This window comes from Perca fluviatilis, chromosome 21 (genome assembly GCF_010015445.1).
Source record: "Perca fluviatilis chromosome 21, GENO_Pfluv_1.0, whole genome shotgun sequence".
In the NCBI taxonomy this organism is placed as follows: domain Eukaryota; kingdom Metazoa; phylum Chordata; class Actinopteri; order Perciformes; family Percidae; genus Perca; species Perca fluviatilis.
In genome coordinates this window covers 7,584,886-7,607,137 of record NC_053132.1, presented here as the reverse complement: position 1 = coordinate 7,607,137, position 22,252 = coordinate 7,584,886, and the positions used below count along the sequence as shown (strand labels likewise).

The 22,252-nt window shown below is 40.8% G+C and overlaps 1 protein-coding gene across 1 annotated transcript; it reads left to right on the top strand.

Annotated features, from left to right (window-relative positions):
* Nucleotides 1-1,206: 1,206 nt before the first annotated feature.
* dusp3a (dual specificity phosphatase 3a) lies at nt 1,207-18,036 on the top strand. The gene is made up of 3 exons (XM_039787761.1): nt 1,207-1,529; nt 10,799-11,031; nt 17,159-18,036. The coding sequence occupies exons 1-3, from the start codon at nt 1,336-1,338 to the stop codon at nt 17,386-17,388; spliced, it is 657 nt and encodes a 218-aa protein (XP_039643695.1). The 5' UTR covers nt 1,207-1,335; the 3' UTR covers nt 17,389-18,036.
* Nucleotides 18,037-22,252: the final 4,216 nt, after the last annotated feature.

Here is a 22,252-nt window from a genome sequence, read left to right as displayed (position 1 = left end):
TCCTCATTCCGTCCCCGTGCACTAACCCCCAACCTCAACCCCCAAATCCTTCTTGTTGGTTATTGGCTGGAACGCTGTTTGTTATGTTTCGTGGTGCAGGTTGGCACGGTTTGATTTTGTTGGTGTTTATGGAGCCTGGGCTGTCTACAGTGTGTTAGTGTGTTCAGGGGACAGGCAGCTCGCGGATATAGAGGAGATGTTTGCTGTATGTGACAAAAAAATGTTGTAGCCTAAAAAACGGGTGACAGCACTTAGAGCACCTTTAATATGCCACTTTAATGTTTCAGCAGATGGGGTGTAATTTAACTACTTAACAATACTGCTTGATACCTTTATCTATCAATTGCATCGTACATGATTAGTTGATTTATAAAGCTAAATATAATCTAAATCTGTAAGTAACTAAAGCTGTCAAATAATTTTAGTGAAGTAGAAGTAGCCTACATACATTAGCATAAAATGAAAATACTAAAGTAGCCTACAGGTAGCTCTACCTCAAAATTGTAGCCTACATGAGTAAATTTAGGCTACTGGCAATACGGTCCAATGGCATGAAAATTTCACTATGAGGTTTTTTAACATTAATATGTGTTCCCCCAGCCTGCCTATGGTCCCCCAGTGGCTAGAAATGGTGATAGGTGTAAACCTAGAACCACTAAGGTCTATATAAAAGAGACTTCAGATACAGTATTAGGGGACCACTAAGGTCTATGTAAAAGAGACTTCAGATACAGTATTAGGGGACCACTAAGGTCTATATAAAAGAGACTTCAGATAGGCTACAGTATTAGGGGACCACTAAGGTCTATATAAAGGAGACTTCAGATACAGTATTAGGGGACCACTAAGGTCTATATAAAAGAGACTTCAGATACAGTATTAGGGGACCACTAAGGTCTATATAAAAGAGACTTCAGATACAGTATTAGGGGACCACTAAGGTCTATATAAAATACTTCAGATACAGTATTAGGGGACCACTAAGGTCTATATAAAAGAGACTTCAGATACAGTATTAGGGGACCACTAAGGTCTATATAAAAGCATCCAAAGAGCACCATGTCATGGGACCTTTAACACATTCATTTAGAGCACTTTAATCAAAGTGTGTTTATTTTGAAAGTTGTTGACCGGAACTACCTGTAACAACTCCGTCGTACTTGACGTTAATAGGAGAGGCTGTAAAAAAAAAAACGCTCCCGCCTCATCGTCAGACACCTTGTAGACAAGAAGACAGCTCGCGCACGACTCACTTGCGAATATAAAATGCAGATTAATACACGAGTCTGGAGCTGGCTGTTATCTAACGTTAGTTAGGAGGGGAAAAGAAGAGCCATGAAGAAACACCTGAGTCCTGCAAAACAGCAGCAGCAGCAGCAGCAGCCACCGGCGGATGCCCCGGCTCCCGGCGGCGAGGTTAACGTTACCTACCAACAACTCAACGAGCTGCTGACAAACGGCAGCGGGTTCTACAGCTTACCGACACAACACTTCAACGAGGTCTTCCCCCGAATATACATCGGTAACGCGTGAGTCATTCATCATTTCATTATGCTTGTTTGACTCAGACAGGTAAGGATATATATATATATATATATATATATATATATATATATATATATATATATATATATATATATATTTTTTTTTTAAGATGCTCGCGCCCCATTCGTCGACCTGACGCGACAATGACAACAGTAGTGTCGCATGTCCAGGCAAGCCGTTGCTATTTTGGTGTCTCCACTATCATCATGGAGGAAGCGACAGCCTGTTGTTGTCAACAAATTGGGGTTGTTCTCGAAATATCAGCAGCGGAAATGTGCCTCGGCAGCCAGACAGGTGGACAGTGTAACATAAATAATAATAGCCTTATAATAGTATTTTGGAGGCATAGTCATGTTCCCCTTTAATTCATAGTACACACGCCCGGATTCACAAATGAAGGACGGACACAAAGACCCCTTTGCTTAATGAATTCCTCCATCGTTAGTAGCCTATTACTGCCATGTAATCACGTCTTCATCGAGCCGTGTCAAAACCCATTCATGATAGTGTAAGCTTTTACGAAGAAAAAAAAAATAGCCTATGTTTTTCTGAGAACATGAATAACTTGTGTAGAGATGATAAACCTGTTGTGAGGCCACCCAGCGCTCACTGTCATCGTTTACTGCGAGTAGATAGCACAAGAAATGCCATTTTCTCATTTTAGAGAGGCAAGAATCAGTCGATTTACTCGATTAGTCTATCAACAGAAAATATATGCAAATTTTTTTTTTTTTTTTTTTTTATTTTTTTTTATGACACAAATAAATATTTTAATTCTACATGTAATCCATGGTTGTTGGTTGACTGGATGCTATTGGCTTTGTAATGAACATGCCAACTCTTTAAGAATTTACAGCTCGGTGTTCCAGTAAAACCAGTTCCTGGTACTTCTTGTGCAGATGTGTACATATTGTGTATGAGATGTATTATGCGCAAATACGAATACACAGCGTTCCTCAGTTTTGTCTGTCAGTACACTTACAGTCATTGGAAGCTGATATTCAGATCACGGCAGTCAATCGATGCGTTATTGTTTGTAATCCGTACTTTGATAATGAATAAGCACAATGAAAAGTTGTCACGACGGCTGGGTTTCCAACCTTTGCGTGTAAGATTCTTACACTCGTTTACTTATATGATCTATAGATCTATAGCCCGACCGATTTTAACAGGATCCATAGACCTGCAGTAATTGACGTAGTCGTCATTTCAAGCAGTTGGGGCTTCGGTGCCTTCGTCAAAGGCACCCCGGCAGTGCCCAGGAGGTGAACTGGAACCTCTCCTGCTACCTGTCCCAACCAGGGGTAGAAGCATAAACTGTATTATTGAAGCCAAAACATCTCAATCGCCCCCTGGTGGCAGTCTGCAGTTTAGGTCATAAACCCCGCCCCCTCCATGTTAGCAGTTGGGACATCAGTCAAACTTAAAAATCTAAGTACATGAACACACCAAAGATGGTTTATGTAATTTAAGGTAGTTCTTATCACACTGATGTTTGTTCAATTGTTTGGTTTTTAGTAGTTATTTATGCTGCGTTTACACGTGGCCGGCTATTTTCATAAACGGACATTTCAACCTCATAACATCGTGCACAGCTGTCAGTTTTCAGAAAAGTGTTCGTTTATATGTACCCGTGTATATATATGCCGTCCGTGCAGTCAAGAGCACGCCAAACCTGTAGGTGGCAGCGTAACGAGAAGCTCAAGCCCACGTTAGCCAATCAGAATCCCGAAAATAGCAACAACAGCAACGAATCACTTCCTCTTTCGCTCTCTTGGCTGCCTAAACCTCCGTTTGTCTCAGTTTACATGCAAACGTGCAAAAAAGAAGATTTCAAAAATCTCCACTCTGGCTGGAGTTTTTAGAAAGACTCGGTTTCAGAGGCGAATTCTCCGTTTGCGTGTAAACGAAGGGTACAAACGAAGGGAAATGTCTCAGTTTGTAAAAATAACCATGTACATGTAAACAGGGTCTTAGTGCTATAAAAACGGGGTGAAACATCAGGATTGACAGCTGGGATTGACTCGCAATTGGTCGGACCGGTGTATGGGCGGGACTTCGACACCGCGGCTCCACCGCCCGATCACAACTGCGCAGATTCTGGATCCAAAATTATAAAATGGCAGTGCCTGTATCCAAGATATTTTTGGCTTCACTTTTGTACAGTGGGAGGACGTGGAGACGCGTCGTCCAGTAGGGGTGGGAATCACCAGAGGCCTCACGATACGATATCATCACGATACTTACGTCAATACAATATTATTGAATATTATTGCGATTTCAAAGATATTGCAATATTCTGCGATATATTACAATTTCTTACCTTTTTTCCAACTTCAAATTTTTCCCAATTTCAAATGATGTCCCCAAAAGAAAACTTTGTCAACATCTGTTTTATCTAAAAAGATACATTTCTCTGTTTGTTCATCTCACTTCAATTTTATTGCTGCAAAATGGGATTGTCAAGCAGACAAACTGACCAACATGTATATATCATAAAAGATCCATACTTGGCGTCTGTGTATCGATATAGTATTGCCACGGAAAATATTGCGATACTATGCTGTATCGATTTTTTTTCCCCACCCCTTTCGTCCAGCTTTATACAGAGTCTGTGGTATTTTTAGGCGACATGTGGGGAAAGACACCCCAAAAGATAGTAGATGAGCCACCTTTAATATCAAAAATACTGAAAAAATGACATTTTTCATTTTTAGGTTTCAAGTGTCAAATTTTTCGGAACAGCCAGCGAAGAATAAAAACAGTTACAGGAAATGTAATTTTCAAATACACTTTGCTGTGCTGTAATGTAATATAAGCTTTTACAGAGCAGCTCTTAATCTCAATTTTATGGATTTGTGATGGAGAACGGATTCAGGGATGCCCCTGAGAAACGTAGTGTCTCTGTGCAGCCCATCATTTGGCTCCAGTCACTGCCAAGAGAGTGGTGGAGGAATACAAGCACATTACTGTACCTCAGTGCTACAACAAAAATCAATCTGAATATGCCAGTCTGCCCGGGCCAAGTCTGCAAACAAAGTGCTGGCAGTCGTGTGCAGCTGAAGCTGATCAGACAGTGCTGTGGGTTTGAAAGAGAGACTCTAATGTGCTTTGAAGAAGAGATTTTAATTTCGGAAAAGGAAATTGTGTTCTTTTATAATCACTCAAAGAAGCATTTCCTTTACTCTCTCTTATCAGTGGCCATGTTCAGTATGGTGGGGTAATTAGTTGATTTTTTTTTTTACCATTAAAGTACATCATAGGCAGTCCAAACAAGTCGAAAGGGCAGCGCAATGTAACATGTGATATTACAAATGGCTCAGGCAGGGCGAGGTGGTATTGATTTTTGATGAAAGCCTGCACCTTGTCTACTATTTCCACCACTGGGACCCACTAAGCCTTTAGGCTGATGTATCCTGTTTATTAGTTGTACCTTGTTACAATTATGTAGCTGGCCGGCAATCATTGATTATAGTTCAAGGCTTAAATTAGAAAAAGAAGCTTTGTCCTTGAAAATATTCATTAATGTCTCTTATCACGGGATCCCCCCCCCATAGGGAAATGGTCCAGTGACCTATTTTAGGCTACGATCTATACTTTAAAGCAACAACTGGGACAAAATTAAATATAGGATTGTTCTTCTGGCACTCATGAAAATACATTATAGCTTAGTTAATGAAAAAATTATTCAGTAAGGATGTGTCCGAAATCACTCGTTCACTTCTTCTTATATTTTAGACAGTCAGTAGTAAGCAGTAATTTGAGATTTTGGAGACTTACTAATCATAATTATTTCGCAGCTGTAGCTGTGCTCACAGCGGTAATTTTCACATCTGTAAAATGCAGAACATTGCATTGTGGGATTGTTGAGGGCACTATATTCAGACAAGTAAAATGGCATACCTTAAATATAGTGCACTATAGTATGCTATATATTAAATAGAGTGTGGTTTCATTAGATTTAATTGGCAGTGCTCTGGCAATATGAGCAAAAAACCCTCCACTGTCATCACATTTTGATTCACATGTTAAAAGGTAAATTGGGATTGGTTCGTGGAAGTACTGAGCCCCACCCACTTCAAACCAAAACTGTTCCAACGTGGTCCTCGTAGAAACCCATTACTCATAGTACAAAGCTGACTGAGAAAGTATTTTTTCAGGGCCTTGAAAGTCCTCGAAGACTTAGCTTTGCTTACCTTACACAGCGGGCTCGGGCAAAAAAAACAAAACACAAAAAAAAAAATAACACAAAAAAAGTTGAACCTGGCTCACTTTATGCCAACGTCATCTGCCAAGGCGCTTCGGTTGCGAATCATATGCATGCAAGCACATGTTCCTGGTGGATAACTTTGTCATAAGAACGCCGTTTTTTTTTTTTTTTACTGTTTACCTCACGATTGTCGCAACAAAAGAGAATAAAATTGGCACCATAACTTCCCCGCATTGTAAAATCGTTTTATAAGAATATTACATACCACCGTGTAGTGTTTTTGCGTCTGATAAGCTTTCAAATTCACAGATGTGTTGCTCAACTTAAGATTGTATTTAATGTCTCACCGGTACCTCAGAGTACTTGTGTTGTTTTAACGCAGGGCTGCTTTCAGTCTGGATGCCTGTTAATAGATCAGTCCAAACTCCAAATCAATTTCATACTCATCAAACCTTTCTGTTGCCCTGTATGCATCTGCATTTGTTATATTTTTTTGTATTGCAATAAACCACTGCTGCTAGTTTATATTCTCCTAAAAGATAACTAATCATAGGGACAAAGCAATACATCATCCAGAAGAGATTAATAGATAACAGACATCTGGGAGGGGGATGGAGAAAAAAAACCCAGGCCCATCCAGAACCAGTACCACTGCAGTAATACAATAGAGTTTTAAAAATGATCACGTGTGAGCGATGTCAACAACCCCTGGCACTTTGATGAACTAGTCAGAAAAATGTCCCCATCCCTTGAATGGGTTATGAGTGTATTTTCGAGAACTCACACGTCTTGCACTGTTTTCAGATCAGTCGTAGTCAGCACTACGAACCCACCGTGTGCAGCCCAGGGACACACTTAAGGTGTGGTGTGTTTGCGTTGAGAAACACTTTGGCTCTTTGTGAAGCTGGTCTTTAATAATGGATGTTGTGGGACTGCAGATCCCAGGGTGGTGGAGGCTGGGACAGGGCAGGTAAATAGGAAGGGAGCCATTGGCTGTGAACTCGCTTGAACCAGAGTGTGTGCCTCTGCATTGTGTTGTGTACAAGTACAGTAAATGTGAAAAGTGCTGCTCGAGTACAGTCACTTCTCCGTCCACACAGATGCACATTACTTATGTTGCATTATAAGTTCTCATACTGTACATGTAGGAATTTACTCAATCGTTTATGCACATATGTCTAAATATACACAACATATTCTGAATAAAATACTATATATATATATATATATATATATATGAATATTATGAATTCTGAGTACTGCTGACACACAAACAGATGGTCTCCTCCATTGGCCATAAAGCAAAATGGTGGCAGAGAGGATTTTTTTTAATTAGTTGTTGCAGAGGAAGTTGTCTCTAGGGAACTGTCCAGGGTCACCTAGCCTCGCCTCACAGCCTAATACTGACTGTAAGCAGATACACAGCAAGAAAAACACACACACACACACACACACACACACACACACAGCACTGTCATGGGGGAACATGTTACATGAAGATTTATCTTTCTTTGGTCTAAAAGTAATCTGCATATTAATGCTGGACAACATTTCGGTATTGGAAGCTTTCTGGTTTCAGTTTGTAGTCCGAGCAGTATTGATCAATCATGTTCGAGTGGGCTTTGGTTGCATGCAACGCAATGAGTCAGAACGCATTGGCCGAATTGGAATCTCGGAACCCATCAGCTATCGTCTGACGACGATTCAGCTTATTATTAGCTGCTTATTCATCTGCATTCATGTGCATACTGTATATCTGTTTATAGAGATCAGTCGTTGCTCATCTCTAACTCCATTCTCAAGTTGGGATCGAGCCCGGAAGAGGAAGTCTTGGCCCGGATGTCCGCTGGCTACACCGGAAATCTAGAAATATAAAATCTCCGGAATCCAGAAATCGGTTTATTTGTTCTTTATTTTTTATAACAAAGACAACTTAGGCTACATTTCCAAGGGCATTTACCAGCAAAACCCAGAGGCTTGATCATCATCATCGGACCGATGGCGGATGGGTTCTGAGTTTGGGATAAAAGTAAAGCAAATGTAGACTCTTGAATCTTTTATAGAATTTAAAACATCTTTGCTTATAACATTACATTGTCACTATACAGGTAATCACGCGTTGTTATGGAACCCACGCAACTTCTAGGCAAGACCCGCCCTTCAATAGCATTCACACACTACTATTGGCCAGGCGTCCATTAGAGATGGCCCGATACCATTTTTTGCTTCCCGATACCGATTCCGATACCTGAACTTGCGTATCGGCCGATATCGAGTACCGATCCGATACCAGTGTGACATATACTGTATTTTATTATGTTTTAACAACTGTATACTACTATCCCTGTATGGATGTGATATGATTTCTATCTTTGTTGTCAGTCTGGCTCAGGTTAAACTCTTTGTGAAACATGAAAAAACAAAAACAATGAATGCCACAGAACTTTCTTTTATTATCCAGTTTGACAGTCAGTTATAACGGAAAAAGAACATAAATAAACTACTTTAACATAGATTTTCTTTAGGGCTTTATTACGTGGTATCGGATCGGTGCATAAACTCCAGTACTTCCTGATACCAGCCTTTTAGGCAGTATCGGAACATCTCTAGCGTCCATGCTTACGCAAGGTAACGTAACCCGATTTGTTCAGGTCCTATCCCCTGACCAATCGGCTATCCTTACCTTAACCACTCGAGGTCAATGCCTAACCCCAACCAATCGAGTTGCTTCGTAGGGCGGGTCTTGCCTAGAAGTTACGTGGGGTCCATAATAATGCGGTAATCACAGCTTTGACATAAACCCAATTTTGTGAAATTTTATGAAAGAACCCAACTTTTTTTTTAAAAACCCATTTAATACTGAAAGAGGTAACACTGGAGAAAAGAAGACACACGTTAAATACAGTACACTGTTCTGAAGTCATGATTTGTGTCTCTATTAGCTGTAGAGCGGAGAGAGAGAACAATATGGTGCAGTTTTTTGTTGTTTAAAACATAAATTCTGCACACCTAATTAGTGACACTAAATGTTCCATAAAACTTTAACACAACACATACAAAAGAAGCATTTAATTTAAAATCAATGGGCAGTGCCTTCAGCCAGGTTGAATCGTAACAGTGTACACAGGCATCGAGCCAGGCAGGCTGGAGCAGCCAAAACCCTGTGTTGCTTTGTTATGGTTTGTTTGCTGTGTATAGGCCTAATATGCAGTATTGTTTCCTACAAACAAAGAGCAGTAGTGCAGGAGCAGAGCAGATGGATTGTTTCCTTGAACTTGAGTAGATAAAGATTGGAGGTGAAGCTCTTTAGCCATGTCTTTCTTGCTCTGCCCTGTATAAAGATGTAAAATACTTGGTTTTCATGGCATTATTTTTTCCCCTTTGTAATCCATTGCTTTCACGTTCTTTCTCCTTCTCCTGCCTCCCTATTCATTACTTTATTTGAATACAAAATTGAAACTTGTTACTTTGTTTTAGAGTGACATGCTTTTCTATGCACACAGCTTTTTATCAGTAGGACGTATTTATACGATAGTTAATTCAATTTCTTTGGATTTCGGACTGTTGGAAGAAATCACCTTGGACTCTGGGAACTTGTGATGGGCATTGTTTCCCTATTTTCTGACATTTTATAGACTAAATAAGTCAAACAAAACAACCAACATGAAAGGCAGCAGATTCACAGGGTCCACCTGCATGGGTGGTTTAACTTATTTTGCCTGATTGGACCTCTTCTCACACCCTTATAGGGCTTTTTTTCAAGGGGAAAAGAACAGGTGTACACAATCAGATGAATTAGCTCTTCTCAACTGCAACCTGAGCAGAGGTCTAATCAAGCAGAACAAGTGGAAACACCTGTGTGGGCCTTGGCTGTGGGAGCTTGTGATGGACATTCACTTTTTACTACATTTTCTAGATTCAATTCTGAATTAAAGCAATTATAAATAATGTAATTGCACTACAGAAACATGTATGAAAAGTAGGGCTGCATGATAATGAAAATATGCAGTTTGCGATATTACTTAAACTGTTAATAAAGTGTACTCAGTTCTGCCTTTCTGCTAAAATTTAACAAATTGCTTGTTGAATTTAAAACACCTAAAGCAAATCATTTCCAACATGCTTTCATTGACCTGAACACAGAAAGCACCATTACAAAAAAAAGAAGTAATTGCTCCATTTTAAAGTGTAGTTTTCTACTGATACTCTCTTTCAACTAACTAAAAAAAATCACGATGTGTTTATTGCGCAAGTTGATCGCGATGACGATAAAACAAACTATTTATTGTGCAGCCCTAATGAAAAGACACATTTGAGTATTGTTTTAAAGAAACAACATCAGGGCTCTAGAGTGCAACACAGCACAGCTGTATATTGTTAAGTATGAGAGGGAAACCTGTATTGGTACCAGTGTTTGCACTGGTACTCTCTGTTATTGCCGACACGGCGAAAAACACATTAGAAGTTATTAAATGAAACTAACTTCAGTTCGTTGAGTAATAGTGTGTAAGACGGAGCCTGCTGGATCAGCTGCAGCGTAGTGACGATACAGACATTTCATAGCCTACACAAGACGGGTGTAACGCTGGTGCACCAAAATAAAAAAGTTAGGCGCACCAGTGCAACCAAGGCAAAAAGTTAGTCTGGAGCCCTGAACATGCAGAAGTGCTTCTACAGCTCCCAGCAGATAATAAAGTGAAAATTATATTTGGCTGTTTATCAAGAGATGCTGTGATACTGCCAGCACACGCTGTTCACTGAAACACAGGTCGAGTGGTTGTGAAAGATGCAACCTACATAGTCAAAATATCACTTTAAAATAAATTGTGCTGACACGCTCCTTTGCTGGTATTATTAGTGCTGTTATTTGTCTTAGATGTCTGCTGCTCTATACTCCAAGTTTTATTTCACCATCAACAGAGGCACTTTTTACTGGTGTACAGACTTTGTTTTTTTTAAATGCAGCAGACTTGTCACAGACATTGGCAACTTGCTAAAGTAATGAAATGAATGTATTTTTCCACTCTGATCCTGCACACCCAGGTTCGTAGCCCAGAATGCAATGCGTCTGCAAAAACTCGGAGTGACGCATATCCTCAACGTGGCGGAGGGCACCTCCTTCATGCATGTCAACACCAGTGTGGACTTCTACGCCGGCACGGGCATCACGTACCACGGTATCCAGGCCAACGACACGGAGCAGTTCAACCTCAGTGCCTTCTTTGAGGAGGGGGCCGATTTTATTGACAAGGCCCTCGCACACAATAATGGCAAAGGTGAGTTTATTTTGACGTGTGAAGTGTGAGAGGTGGAGGCTTTAATGTTGCGCTGTTTAGGTGGCCTGATTGGTCAGTTGGTCAACTGGGCCGATGGGCTAAATGCTAAGAACGGATAAAATCAATATTTCATATTGGCATTGGATCACTACTTGTATGCGAAAGTTGTTGCTTATAATGATGACCACACAGAGAATTATTAGCGCTTACCTCTACAGACAAATTTAGCATCTTTCAGCAAATTTTTTCTTTGATTTGGTTCACTTTCACTGCTATCATAGCAAATGCAGACAAAGTTGTTTTGGTAGAACATGTGTACGTTAAAAAGTAGTTTTAGTCGTGCAACAAAAAACACATTTGGACAGATAGTCTAGCTAGCTGTCTGGATTTACCCTGCAGAGATCTGAGGAGCAGTTAACCATAGTCCTCATGAATCCACCGGAGTTTAAAATTCCAACACAAAGTAAGCGGAAGGAAACGGACATCAGCGAAAAGACATGCATCCGGCGGAATTTCCTGCGTCACCGGAGCAATCCCAGTGGGACGTCGTGGACATAGACTACAGTACGGCCAAAGTAAGCATAAAAATTATATTTTACAGACCTGCCAACATGTACGCATTTTTCGTACTCGGCACGCTTTTTGACCCTTAAGTACGCTTGTACGATTCGCTGCTCTCTAGGTACGCATTTTGTTGCATCTCGCATTTCTCCGGTTTCAGTTTCTATGCCATCTACATCTATGATGTTGATTCTGCCGCTGAGCAGTGGAGTGAAAAGCTTTCGGCCAATCGGAGCGCTGCATTTTAACCGTCCCATAAACAAATACTCCCCACCCCCCGAAACATAATGATATTAAAAATAAATCTATAATAACAAAAAAGCGTTCATAGTGTCCATCAGCGATGGGAGTAACGCGTTACAATTCAGTGGTTGAACTGACTGCAGAGATACATTTGCGACACAGACATTGTTTTCCGGAGTTTTTTACGCTGCGTTGAAGCGAGCTGTCCCGTCACTGTTCCCCGTGGTCAGGGCCAGAACCAGAGACGGTGACTGACAACATCTGTGTCCTGTCAGTGACTACAGCAATGTGACCGAGCAACTGACAGATAACATGTCGAGAATTAATGTATAGTCTTGCTACACGTAATATTACATTTTATCAGCGGTGGAAAGTAACTATAGCCTACCATCGGCTACTTTGATTACATTTTAATTGGGTATTTTTCATTTTCTCCTACTTATTAGGCTACTTCTAGTCCACCACAATTCAGAGTCAAGTAGGCTATTGAACGTTTTACTTAACTATTTATTTTATAGCTTTAGTTACTTTGCAGCGTCAGATTAATAATACAAAATAATATGAATAAATTATGATGTATTAAAGTGGATAATGATGAGACTTTGTTGACCCCGTGGTGAAATTCACAAGCTACCTGCCAAGAATACTTCCGCTTCTATTTTGGTATATATTGTAATATAAGTAATTACCCTCAAATGACAGTAACTAATAATCAATAATGTATTACATTTTGGAATTAACTTGCCCAACACTGGTGTCAATAGGCTAGCCTATCACACCTGCCATCCTTCCCATTAGTTGGTGGCAGTTAGAAAAGTGGTGGAATGGCTAGAAAACTAAAAGGTTTTAGAAAGGCCAGGTGCTGATTAACGTCAGATAAAGGTAATAGTTGGGCTATTTATGTGATGTGATGGCAACTGACATAATGCAATGTCACCCATGTCAAATTTTTTAAAGCGTATCTGAAAATATCTGACCCATGTTATTTATTAGCCTATAATTGTGTCTCTGTCAGGCTTCAATCTGTGCTTTTTTAGTAGTTGCTTTAGGCCTATTTAAAGTTGCTTTATGAGTAAATCATTACTTAAACTACCTAATTTCCCTTCAGTAATCAGAAGAAGGCTACGTGTTAACCTGGTCTAACTCTCATCTTTAACACAGAAGTACTTAGGCATATTTATTAGCTCTCTCTGCCTCCTGTTGGTTAGACTAACAAATATATGGGCACAAAATATTGGACAGGATATAAGAAAACATTTGTATAGTAGTTTCACTACATGTACAGCCATTCATCCACTCCTCTACACAGTAATAATAATTTATTGTAATCTAGAAGGTAGTGATGAGCCAAACAATGTATTTTCAGGTGGAAGAAGTTTCCATGGGCTATTCCTCCTGTACAACAGTTTGTTTTCAATTCAACGTTAGGAGTGATAGCAGTAATTGTATAACATTTATGGTCTACTTGTATATGGTTATAGAGTAACTAATAAATCTTGATTGGTGAAATTATATTATGTAGTATGGTGTTAGGTATCTCATAGGTTTCTCATTGGTGAGTGCAACGGTGGAGTGTATATTGGCGGTGGGCTGTCGGTGATTGGTGCGCGGGGTGTTGTACTTATAAAATTTCTTCAAGGTTGGCAGGTCTGAGTTTAGCGGATATTGGCAGAAAATGTTATACCACTTGTTATCAGTACGTGCAAATGCACCAAAGGGAGATAAAATGGGAGAACAGTGCCGTTCTCACTTCGGTAGCTCCCACTTAAAAGGTAATTTGTCTCCACATGTTTAGACATGAAAACAAGCTCCTCTTGTTACTTGTCTAACAAAGGATACACGATTTAAGACATCTTGTAATGATTCACTCTCTCTACGCCTCATTGCAGTGGATCTTAAGAGTGAACACAGGAGATAATAATGAAGGCCTTGAGCATCTCAGGCTAAATCTGACACACTCCTGAGCCCTGCTCCATATTCCATTATCAGATCATGTCGAAATGTTCCATGCATAACACACCTGTAGCACCAAATCCACCTCATTGTGTCCTACAATGTGTTAAAAAGGCGATATGACACGTTTGGACTCGGAAGCAGAATAAAACAATGAAACAATGTATGACAAATGGTCAAAATGTAGATATCACAAGGGAGTAAAGTCTAAAATTAGCTATTTGATATATCTACGAAGTCAGGTGTAGTGGATTTTAACATCTCACATGTGTTGTGCAGCATCTTGGAAAGCAGAATATATAGATTGAAAGAACAATCAATCCCAGGAGGCATCAACCATCCCCCCCACTGACAAAAAATAAAAAATCTTTCCCCAGCTCTCCCAAAGCTGCAACTAAATTTAGTTATTTTGTCACCGCACGTGAGGGATGTGTTTAATTAGTGTGGTGAACCCTGTATTTTATAACATGGATTTATTGTCAGCCACGACACAGAGAAGCGTCTTCATTTCCAGACAGTTTGGCAAAGGTTCACCAGCACCGTGGTAAATCAGGAGTGAAGAGCGACTGTAACAAGGACTGTGGAGGAGAGCAGAGCAGTGGGAGGATGAGGGAGGATGATAGAAGTGTTTCACCTCTACCCTGCTGCCTGGTGCTGCTGTATGTACTTTGACATTGTGCGACGTTATATTTGACATGTGGTGACCCCACTAGCTGCAAGATCCAAAAAAGGTCACAGGTCCGGGATTTTAATGAGGAACTGCATCGGTGCATTTTTCCTACGTGTCTGCCATAATGAAGACATAAGGTTACTGTGTGTTACAATAAGTGGTCATGTTCACAAGCTCACATTGCATACTTTCATTTAAATATTATAAGCAGCAAAATTATCATCACTAAAAGGGGCAATGATCAATGTTTTCTTTTTATATTAAGAATAGATCAAATGACGGATCTGCAGTTAGCTCTACAGAGCTTCTTTCAAATCTCAAATTGCGATTTTCAAATAGAAAACTCAGATTGGACAGATAGTCGAGCTAGCTGTCTGGATTTACCCTGCAGAGATCTGATGAGCAGTTAACCATAGTCCTCACAAATCCACCGGAGTTTAAAATGCGGGAGGTAACGGCGGCACCTGAACAATCCCTGAAATCGAAACGTCGTCGATATAGACTGGCGAGTGAGTGATGGAGTGAGAAAATGAGTGAAGTCGTGAGCCAGAGATCCTGCGTGTCCAACAAGAGGATACAGTAGAGTCAACATTGATCTGTGGTGATTAGATATTTAAGAGGTCATTTTATTGGCAGAGGAGGAGAGGGATAGAAGGAGATTATACTACAGAGAGGAGAGGAAAGAGATGTTGGGGGTAATACTGGGAGAGGGACACAGAGAGGTGTCGGGTTTCAAATAAAGTGCAGACTCTGCAGATCTGACCAGAGCCCGGCACATCAGCCACTCTGTGAAGCTCGCCAGGTCAGGTCCCTCATGGGGTTTAGGAAAGTGTAAGTTAGAGACACAAACAGAAACAAGTCATGGTTCACACACAGATGGGTATACAGACATGGAAATACAAATGCAGGACCAAGAACATACATGTGTTTTCTGCACGCGCACGCACACACACACACACACACACACACACACACACACACACACACACACACACACACACACACAGACTCTTCATGAAGGATGTGGGTGCAGTGAAGATGATTGACTTTGCCGAGTCTGCAGCAGAGGTCAGGTCTTGTATTTGCATTTCCTGGCACAGAAGATGCTTCGCGAGGCAACTTTGATCACAGCATATGTTCGCCAAACACTTTTACTCTTTTTTTAATGTTCTTTAAAGATATGGGTAAAGGAAAATATTGTGTCACTGTGTCACATGTTCAGTTATCACTTTGTTTCTGTCAAACATATGTAGAGCAATATCTTTTGAATGTTTTCATTCAAATTTGGTCAGCTTGTGCTGATTGGCAATCGGACCGTATATCGACAATTGAAGGGATGATCGCTGATTGCTTTTTTCCTACGCGATTTTAACTAACTTTCAGAACTAAGATGTTGTAAAATGAATGTCTAGACTCTGCGCCCTACTTTGCATTTAGAAACTATTTCTAAAAAAAGAAGAAAAAAGAAATGTCCCTGGTGGATCGGCATGTGTGAGCTGAACCCCGTTAAAAGGCACGAGGGAATTTTAAATGAGTTTTCCGTCTCTTTCCCATGTCTCACCCCACATCTCTGTTCTCCATACGCCTGCTCACCAAAACGTTGCTCTGCGCTCAGTAAGATTTGTTATAGATGATATGATGATAGATGATATATGATTTGGATTGTGATATTACAGATAAGAAATCATGTTCAATGGAACATGATGCTGGGATATTGTCGCACCAAACAGATACACAGACTTTTAAAAGGGGAGCCGTTGTTTAAAGGTCCCATGGCATGAAAATGTCACTTTATAAGGTTTTTTAACATTAATATGCATTCCTCCAGCCTGCCTATGGTCCCCCAGTGGCTACAAATGGTGATAGGTGTAAACCGAGCCCTGGGTATCCTGCTCTTCCTTTGAGAAAATGAAAGCTCAGATGGGTCGATCTGGGATCTTCTCCTTATGAGGTCATAAGGAGCAAGGTTACCTCCCCTTTCTCTGCTTTGCCCGCCCAGAGAATTTGGCCCACCCATGAGAGAGAGATCATCATGGCTTTCAAACGAGCAAAGTGGCAGTTGGTCAAGGCCACACCCCCACTCTACACCTTGCCCCCCCCTCTCTCCTCCTCAATAGCTACAGACACAGAAGTGGCACATCCTAAGGAAAGCTCATTGTGGGACTGGCTCTAGTGGCTCTAATTCTGCACCAAGGCTGAATTTCGGAAAGACACTTCAGATACAGTATTAGGGGACCACTAAGGTCTATATCAAAGCATCCAAAGAGAACCATGTCATGGGACCTTTAAGACATTGATTCTCTCTCCGCCGCTAAAAATAGTCCCCAACAAATGCACTCTTCCATTCTATTTGAGTGATGTTTGCTAAAAACGATAGAGACCAGCTGTTTTGGGAAATTACTGAACCTTTTTCTTAAAATAAAAGTAAATACTCCTGAGCCGTTTTTAAATTGTTACATCTTCAGAATGAACCAATGGGCTAAGAGCTGATTGTGGTTTGTTGCTGATTGTTTGTTTCGGTCTTTATGTGGCATTTGTTGACAGCAAGATGTAGATATTGTAGTCGATCCTTTAAATAACTCAAGATAAGACTCTTCTTGGTGGCGTGTGTGTGTTTTTTTTGTTTTTTTTTCTGTGATTCTGCACCACATATACAGTACCACTCATCTTGTCGTTCTATTCTCTATTTGTTCCCTCCAGGGAAAGTGTACGTACACTGCAGAGAAGGCTACAGCCGCTCCCCTACCATGGTTGTTGCCTACCTCATGCTGCGCCACAAAATGGATGCCCGGCTGGCGGTGGCCACCGTGAGGCATAAGAGAGAAATTGGTCCCAATGACGGCTTCCTTCGCCAACTGTGCCAACTTAACGAGAAGCTGGCAAAGGAGGGCAAGCTGAACGGGGAGGTGGGCAAACTAAAGACCAAATGAAAGCAGGACAGACCCTCTGCCCTGTGTCCTCCCATCATGCCTTTCACAGGCGTTCAGCTGCTCTCGGACCCCGCCCTGACCAAACCAGCACCCATCTGACACACCAAGGGGTATTCTGAAACACAAACATACATGCATTTATCTGTGTAGATGATTATTCCTCATGCACACACACAATCTCACATTTTTGTTTATAAATCTTCAGTTCAGGTCTGTCACTGCTGCTCCTAAAGAGGACGTGTGTCAGTCCTCTGCCTGCTCCTACAAAGAGTGTGATTTCACATACTACCCCCTTTTTTAAACTCCACACAGATGTGCGGACGTTTCACTGCTAGTGCCCGAAAGCAGTACCTTAAAGCATTCCTTCAATCCTCCGCAAGTTGAGAAGGCGAAAACTTTGCCCTGATTTTTAAGATTTTCCTTAAATAGAAGATTATAGCACAATCATTCCATAGTTTTCCACTGCCGGGAATATCAGTGATGTCTCCGCCAGCAGGACGACTCTATAAATCCCATATGAACTCTTAGATATTAAAAGCCGAACGGCCACACATGATGCAGACAAAAGATGCGATATTTGAATGGATAGAGGAAAATCCCAAAACATTCCATGAAAACGAAAAAAAAAAAAAGGTTTTGTTGGCCCTCTTGATCCTTAAAATTCTCTTCTACCTTTAGGGGCAGATATTTAATGCACAAACACAAATGATTCACACTCTAATGCAAGCTGTAGCTCTGTTGTAGCATTTCAGTCGGCATCCTCGACTCTCTCCGGTCTCTAGTTTGACGGCAGTAGCAGGAACAGCGACAGCAAAGGTCGAGCTAATTAAAAATAACGGGTTGTTCATGTAGCAGGACATATTTAGCTGCTGATTTGACGAATGTTCATTAGAGCTAAATATGACGTTATTTCGGTTTGTCATTGAGCTCAATCAGCCTGCAGTACCATATCTGAGAGCAACTTTGGACTGAAAATCCTCTTTAAAAAAACCTTCAAATGAGCTAATATACAGGATTTAATTTCCAAAGTGGCGTATTTACTAATTAAATTTCCTCCTGCATTGAAAATAATAAGAGTGGCAGTCTTTTGAAGTTATTATAATTTAGTTAGTCATTTTACTCACCAACTTTCATTATCTGGAGAAAAGGAGAGGTTGATAAATACACTAAACACAATCTGCTGGTTCGGTTTGTGTGTTAGAGGCAAGTGTTATACTAGTGGGAAACACTTTTAATAAGCACTGTAACATTTTTCCAGAGCTTAGTTAGTTAAGGGACTGAACAAACGTACGGCTTGTCTACACAGTGGGCGCTTTTCAGACAGAACAGATATAATCCTATTTTAATCAGCCCAGCTGTCTACACAGGCCACATAGCTGCTTGGGCTCCACTTACGCTTTACAGTGTGTTTTTACATTCATAGTTTTACACAAGTAACTACATTGATTGTGTTTTGGGCTCTGAACGCTGCCAAAACGCAGATGACCTACACTCTGAACTAGGGGTGTGACGAGACACTCGGCTCACGAGAACAAGACGAGACTTCAACACTATTTTAAAGAAAACTTCAATTAAGAAATATGACTGAAAAACTAGTCTTTACTCAGAGAACCAAGGTTCCAACGTCACCAAGTGTTTCATTGCAGCAGTACACAAGGAAGTAGGCTGCTCTTGTATCGATTTATGGCCATTTTAAGACGAGGGGAGAACATTTCTCTTTGTTTAATATCATTAAAAGTAAAGTTAGGTTTTGCTTTCTGCTTCCGACTCATTTAAAAAAAGACAGAGAAAGAGAGCGATCTGCGCGAGTCAGCGCCACACTGAACTGCACGCTGCAGTGTGTGTGTGTGTGTGTGGGTGTGTGTGTCGGGCGCAAGTGTGAGAGAGAGAGAGAGAGCAGCCATACCCTCTAACATTCTAACGCTGGGTTTTACCGGCAGCTTTGTACAATTGCGACTCCGCTACCGCTCTGCAAAAGTCAACTCAGAGTCAACTTTGGATGGGCGGGGGGGTCTTCTATGCTAATTTAAAGGTCCAAACCAGACTCATCTTCGAAGCCAGCTGTATTAAAGGACCAACCTTCACATTTTAATCTTGTTTAATGTCGTGGACGAGATCTCGTCACACCTCTACTCTGAACACATTCTGTGTAGACACTGACGGTCCCCACTAAGCCAGCTAATTTTGAAAAGCCTTTTTACGCACATTTTGTGAAGACTCGCACTAGAAGGCCCGAACAGCAGGAACGCCGCTTAATCTCTTGTTCCTCGTCTTTTGGTGAATAAACATAAAGTTGAGATTTGATCATGGCTGATGAATGCTACCGGTTGAGCAGTATTTCTTGCACTGCTGCACTGAGACGACAAAATCAACATAAATACAGCTCAATGATAGTTGGATGTTCAATTAGTTGATCGACAGAAAATGCGTCCTCAAATATTTTGGTAATCGATAAATCATTTTCATTGTTTTCCAAGCAAAAAGCCCGATTTTTACCAGTTTACCACCTTCAAACTAGAGGCCTTTAAGTTTTGAACAGTCAGATGCATCACCAGGGAAGGATGCCACCAACTCTTCCAACTGAAAGTTCCAGTCATCACGCCAGAGAGTTGTCCACTGCCACTTCCCTGACACAGCCATTCGGTCAGTATCCAACACCACTGTCTCATCAACACAGTTTTTTCAGAGGTCCATACACAACATGTCTCACTCCTAAGTGTGTGTGTGTGTGTGTGTCATACAGTAATTAATAATGCCTGACTTTATGCACACACAGGGTCACATCACACTTTTTGGTTGTATGTACTTAAGCATTGCAATATATGTCAATACCCCCATCAGATATATAGAATGTACTCGCATCTAAATACGACTCTTCAGGCTGTAGTTGTTACATATAGGCTAACAGTAGTTCAACAATACATTTTGAAACTAAACCTAGTGCCAGGAAGGACAGCAATGGAGTGTTTAAAAAAAAAAGTTGTTTTTGAGACAAATTCCCATCAAAGTGCAGGCAGTTTGAGATGGGAAGGCAGAGCTGTTGAGCTGGATGACCACCAGCATCACTCAGAAAAGAGTTCACTTTGTCCCTCACATCAGATTGCATATTAACAAATGGCCTCGGGGCATGTTAGCATGAATCCAGAGCGATAGTTGTCTCAGTAGAGAGGCGAGCGGAAACTAGGTTGTCTCACCCCATTAATGGCACTATTTATTCCTCCTTTGATATATCTGTATACATATGAATATATACATGTATACTGTATATACATATTTAAGTGTTGACATATATGAATGTATGAGCAATGTGTCTATAACGTGTAGGTATCGTCAGTATGTCTTAAGTCTTTATATGTCATGTTATATTTCTATATGGCATCAAGGATTAGCTCCTGCATTCTTTCTGTTGTCCACAGTTGATTACATGTACATTCATATTCAAATATAATGTACATGTAAAATGTTGCGTGTGATTGTGATGTATCTTATCACAATTGTGCAAAACTTGCTTATGTTAGCAGGGTTTTTTTCCAAGCTGGGATACTGAGGCATGTGCTCATCATGTTTACTAATGTTTTGTACAGTTTTAAGTTCCCATGGTAATTTATTCATAATGTACAGCAAGATGCAGGTGGCAGCATAAGATGGATATGGATAATCCGGCATATTACATCATGTCCAAGGATACATATTCATCCCGCAGAACATTTACAGAAGTTTGACGTTTTCTGTGAAGATCAGTATTTCTGTTTCTCTGCATGAGAATGAACTTAATCTCCAGCTGCACTTTATATTTCAATGCAATGTTTTTAGCCGCAAAACACAAATATCACTCAAATATATTCACATTTAGCAGGCAGCAGACTCTCCACTAGGGGCATCTGTTCAGGTACTGTTCGACCAAATTATTTTAAGACTGGTCTGTGATCTTAGCCCTTCATTTAGCTTTTAGACTAGTATTATTCAATTTGGACTGACATATTTTAAGCCTAAAAAGTTAGCCACCCTTTCCCCAGGGCACCTAAGAGCCATGATAACAATCAGTGACACCTGCTGACCAGTTGCACCAAATGACAAAAAAGAGCAATACTTGGCTCATAATTTGTGGTTTGCTATCAGTATTGTGAAGCGAGTAATAAGAAGGGAAATAGTTTTTAGAGAGAGCAGTAACGTGTTGTAAATGCAGCAGTGAGGACATAGTTGAGTTGTTTTTCGAAATGTAAATTCAATTCAATTTTATTTATAGTATAAAATCATAACAAGAGTTATCTCGAGACACTTTACAGATAGAGTACTTCTAGACTACACTCTATAATTTACAATTTACAAAGCCCCAACAATTCTAGTAATTCCCCCAAGAGCAAGCATTAGCCGTGGCTAAAGCGACAGTGGCGAGGAGAAACTCCCTTTTAGGAAGAAACCTCGGCAGACCCAGACTCTTGGTAGGCGGTTTCTGACGATGCCGGTTAGGGATGTGATGAACAGTGGTAATAATAGTTACAGTAAAGATAATGGACCAGTGACTACAAATGGTAGTCGTAGTCAAGCCAGCTGACAGTCTTGCCTGGGCCCGGGACGAGATAAGCTTAGATGGGCCCCCCGCGCCCAGATCTCTTCTTTTTCCTTGCTCTTCCTCTCCCCTGCTCTTCCTTTCCTGTTCCTCCCCTCTCCTGTTCATCTCCTGTACCTCTCCTCTGCTCTTCCTCTCCTGGTCCTCTCCTCTTCCTCTCCTGCTCCTCTCCTATGCTCTTCCTCTCCTATGCTCTTCCTCTCCTCTGATCTTCCTCTAATCTGATCTTCCTCTCCTCTCCTCACATCTCTCACTGAAATTAATGTGATCAGTCTCTGATCCATCCTGCTCAGA

Excerpts from the sequence above, each read along its gene's own strand:
- dusp3a (XM_039787761.1), top strand. The coding sequence starts at position 1,336 with ATGAAGAAACACCTGAGTCCTGCAAAACAGCAGCAGCAGCAGCAGCAG. Across the intron at positions 1,530-10,798 it reads CGAATATACATCGGTAACGC|GTTCGTAGCCCAGAATGCAA; the intron begins GTGAGTCATTCA and ends CTGCACACCCAG. Across the intron at positions 11,032-17,158 it reads CGCACACAATAATGGCAAAG|GGAAAGTGTACGTACACTGC; the intron begins GTGAGTTTATTT and ends TGTTCCCTCCAG.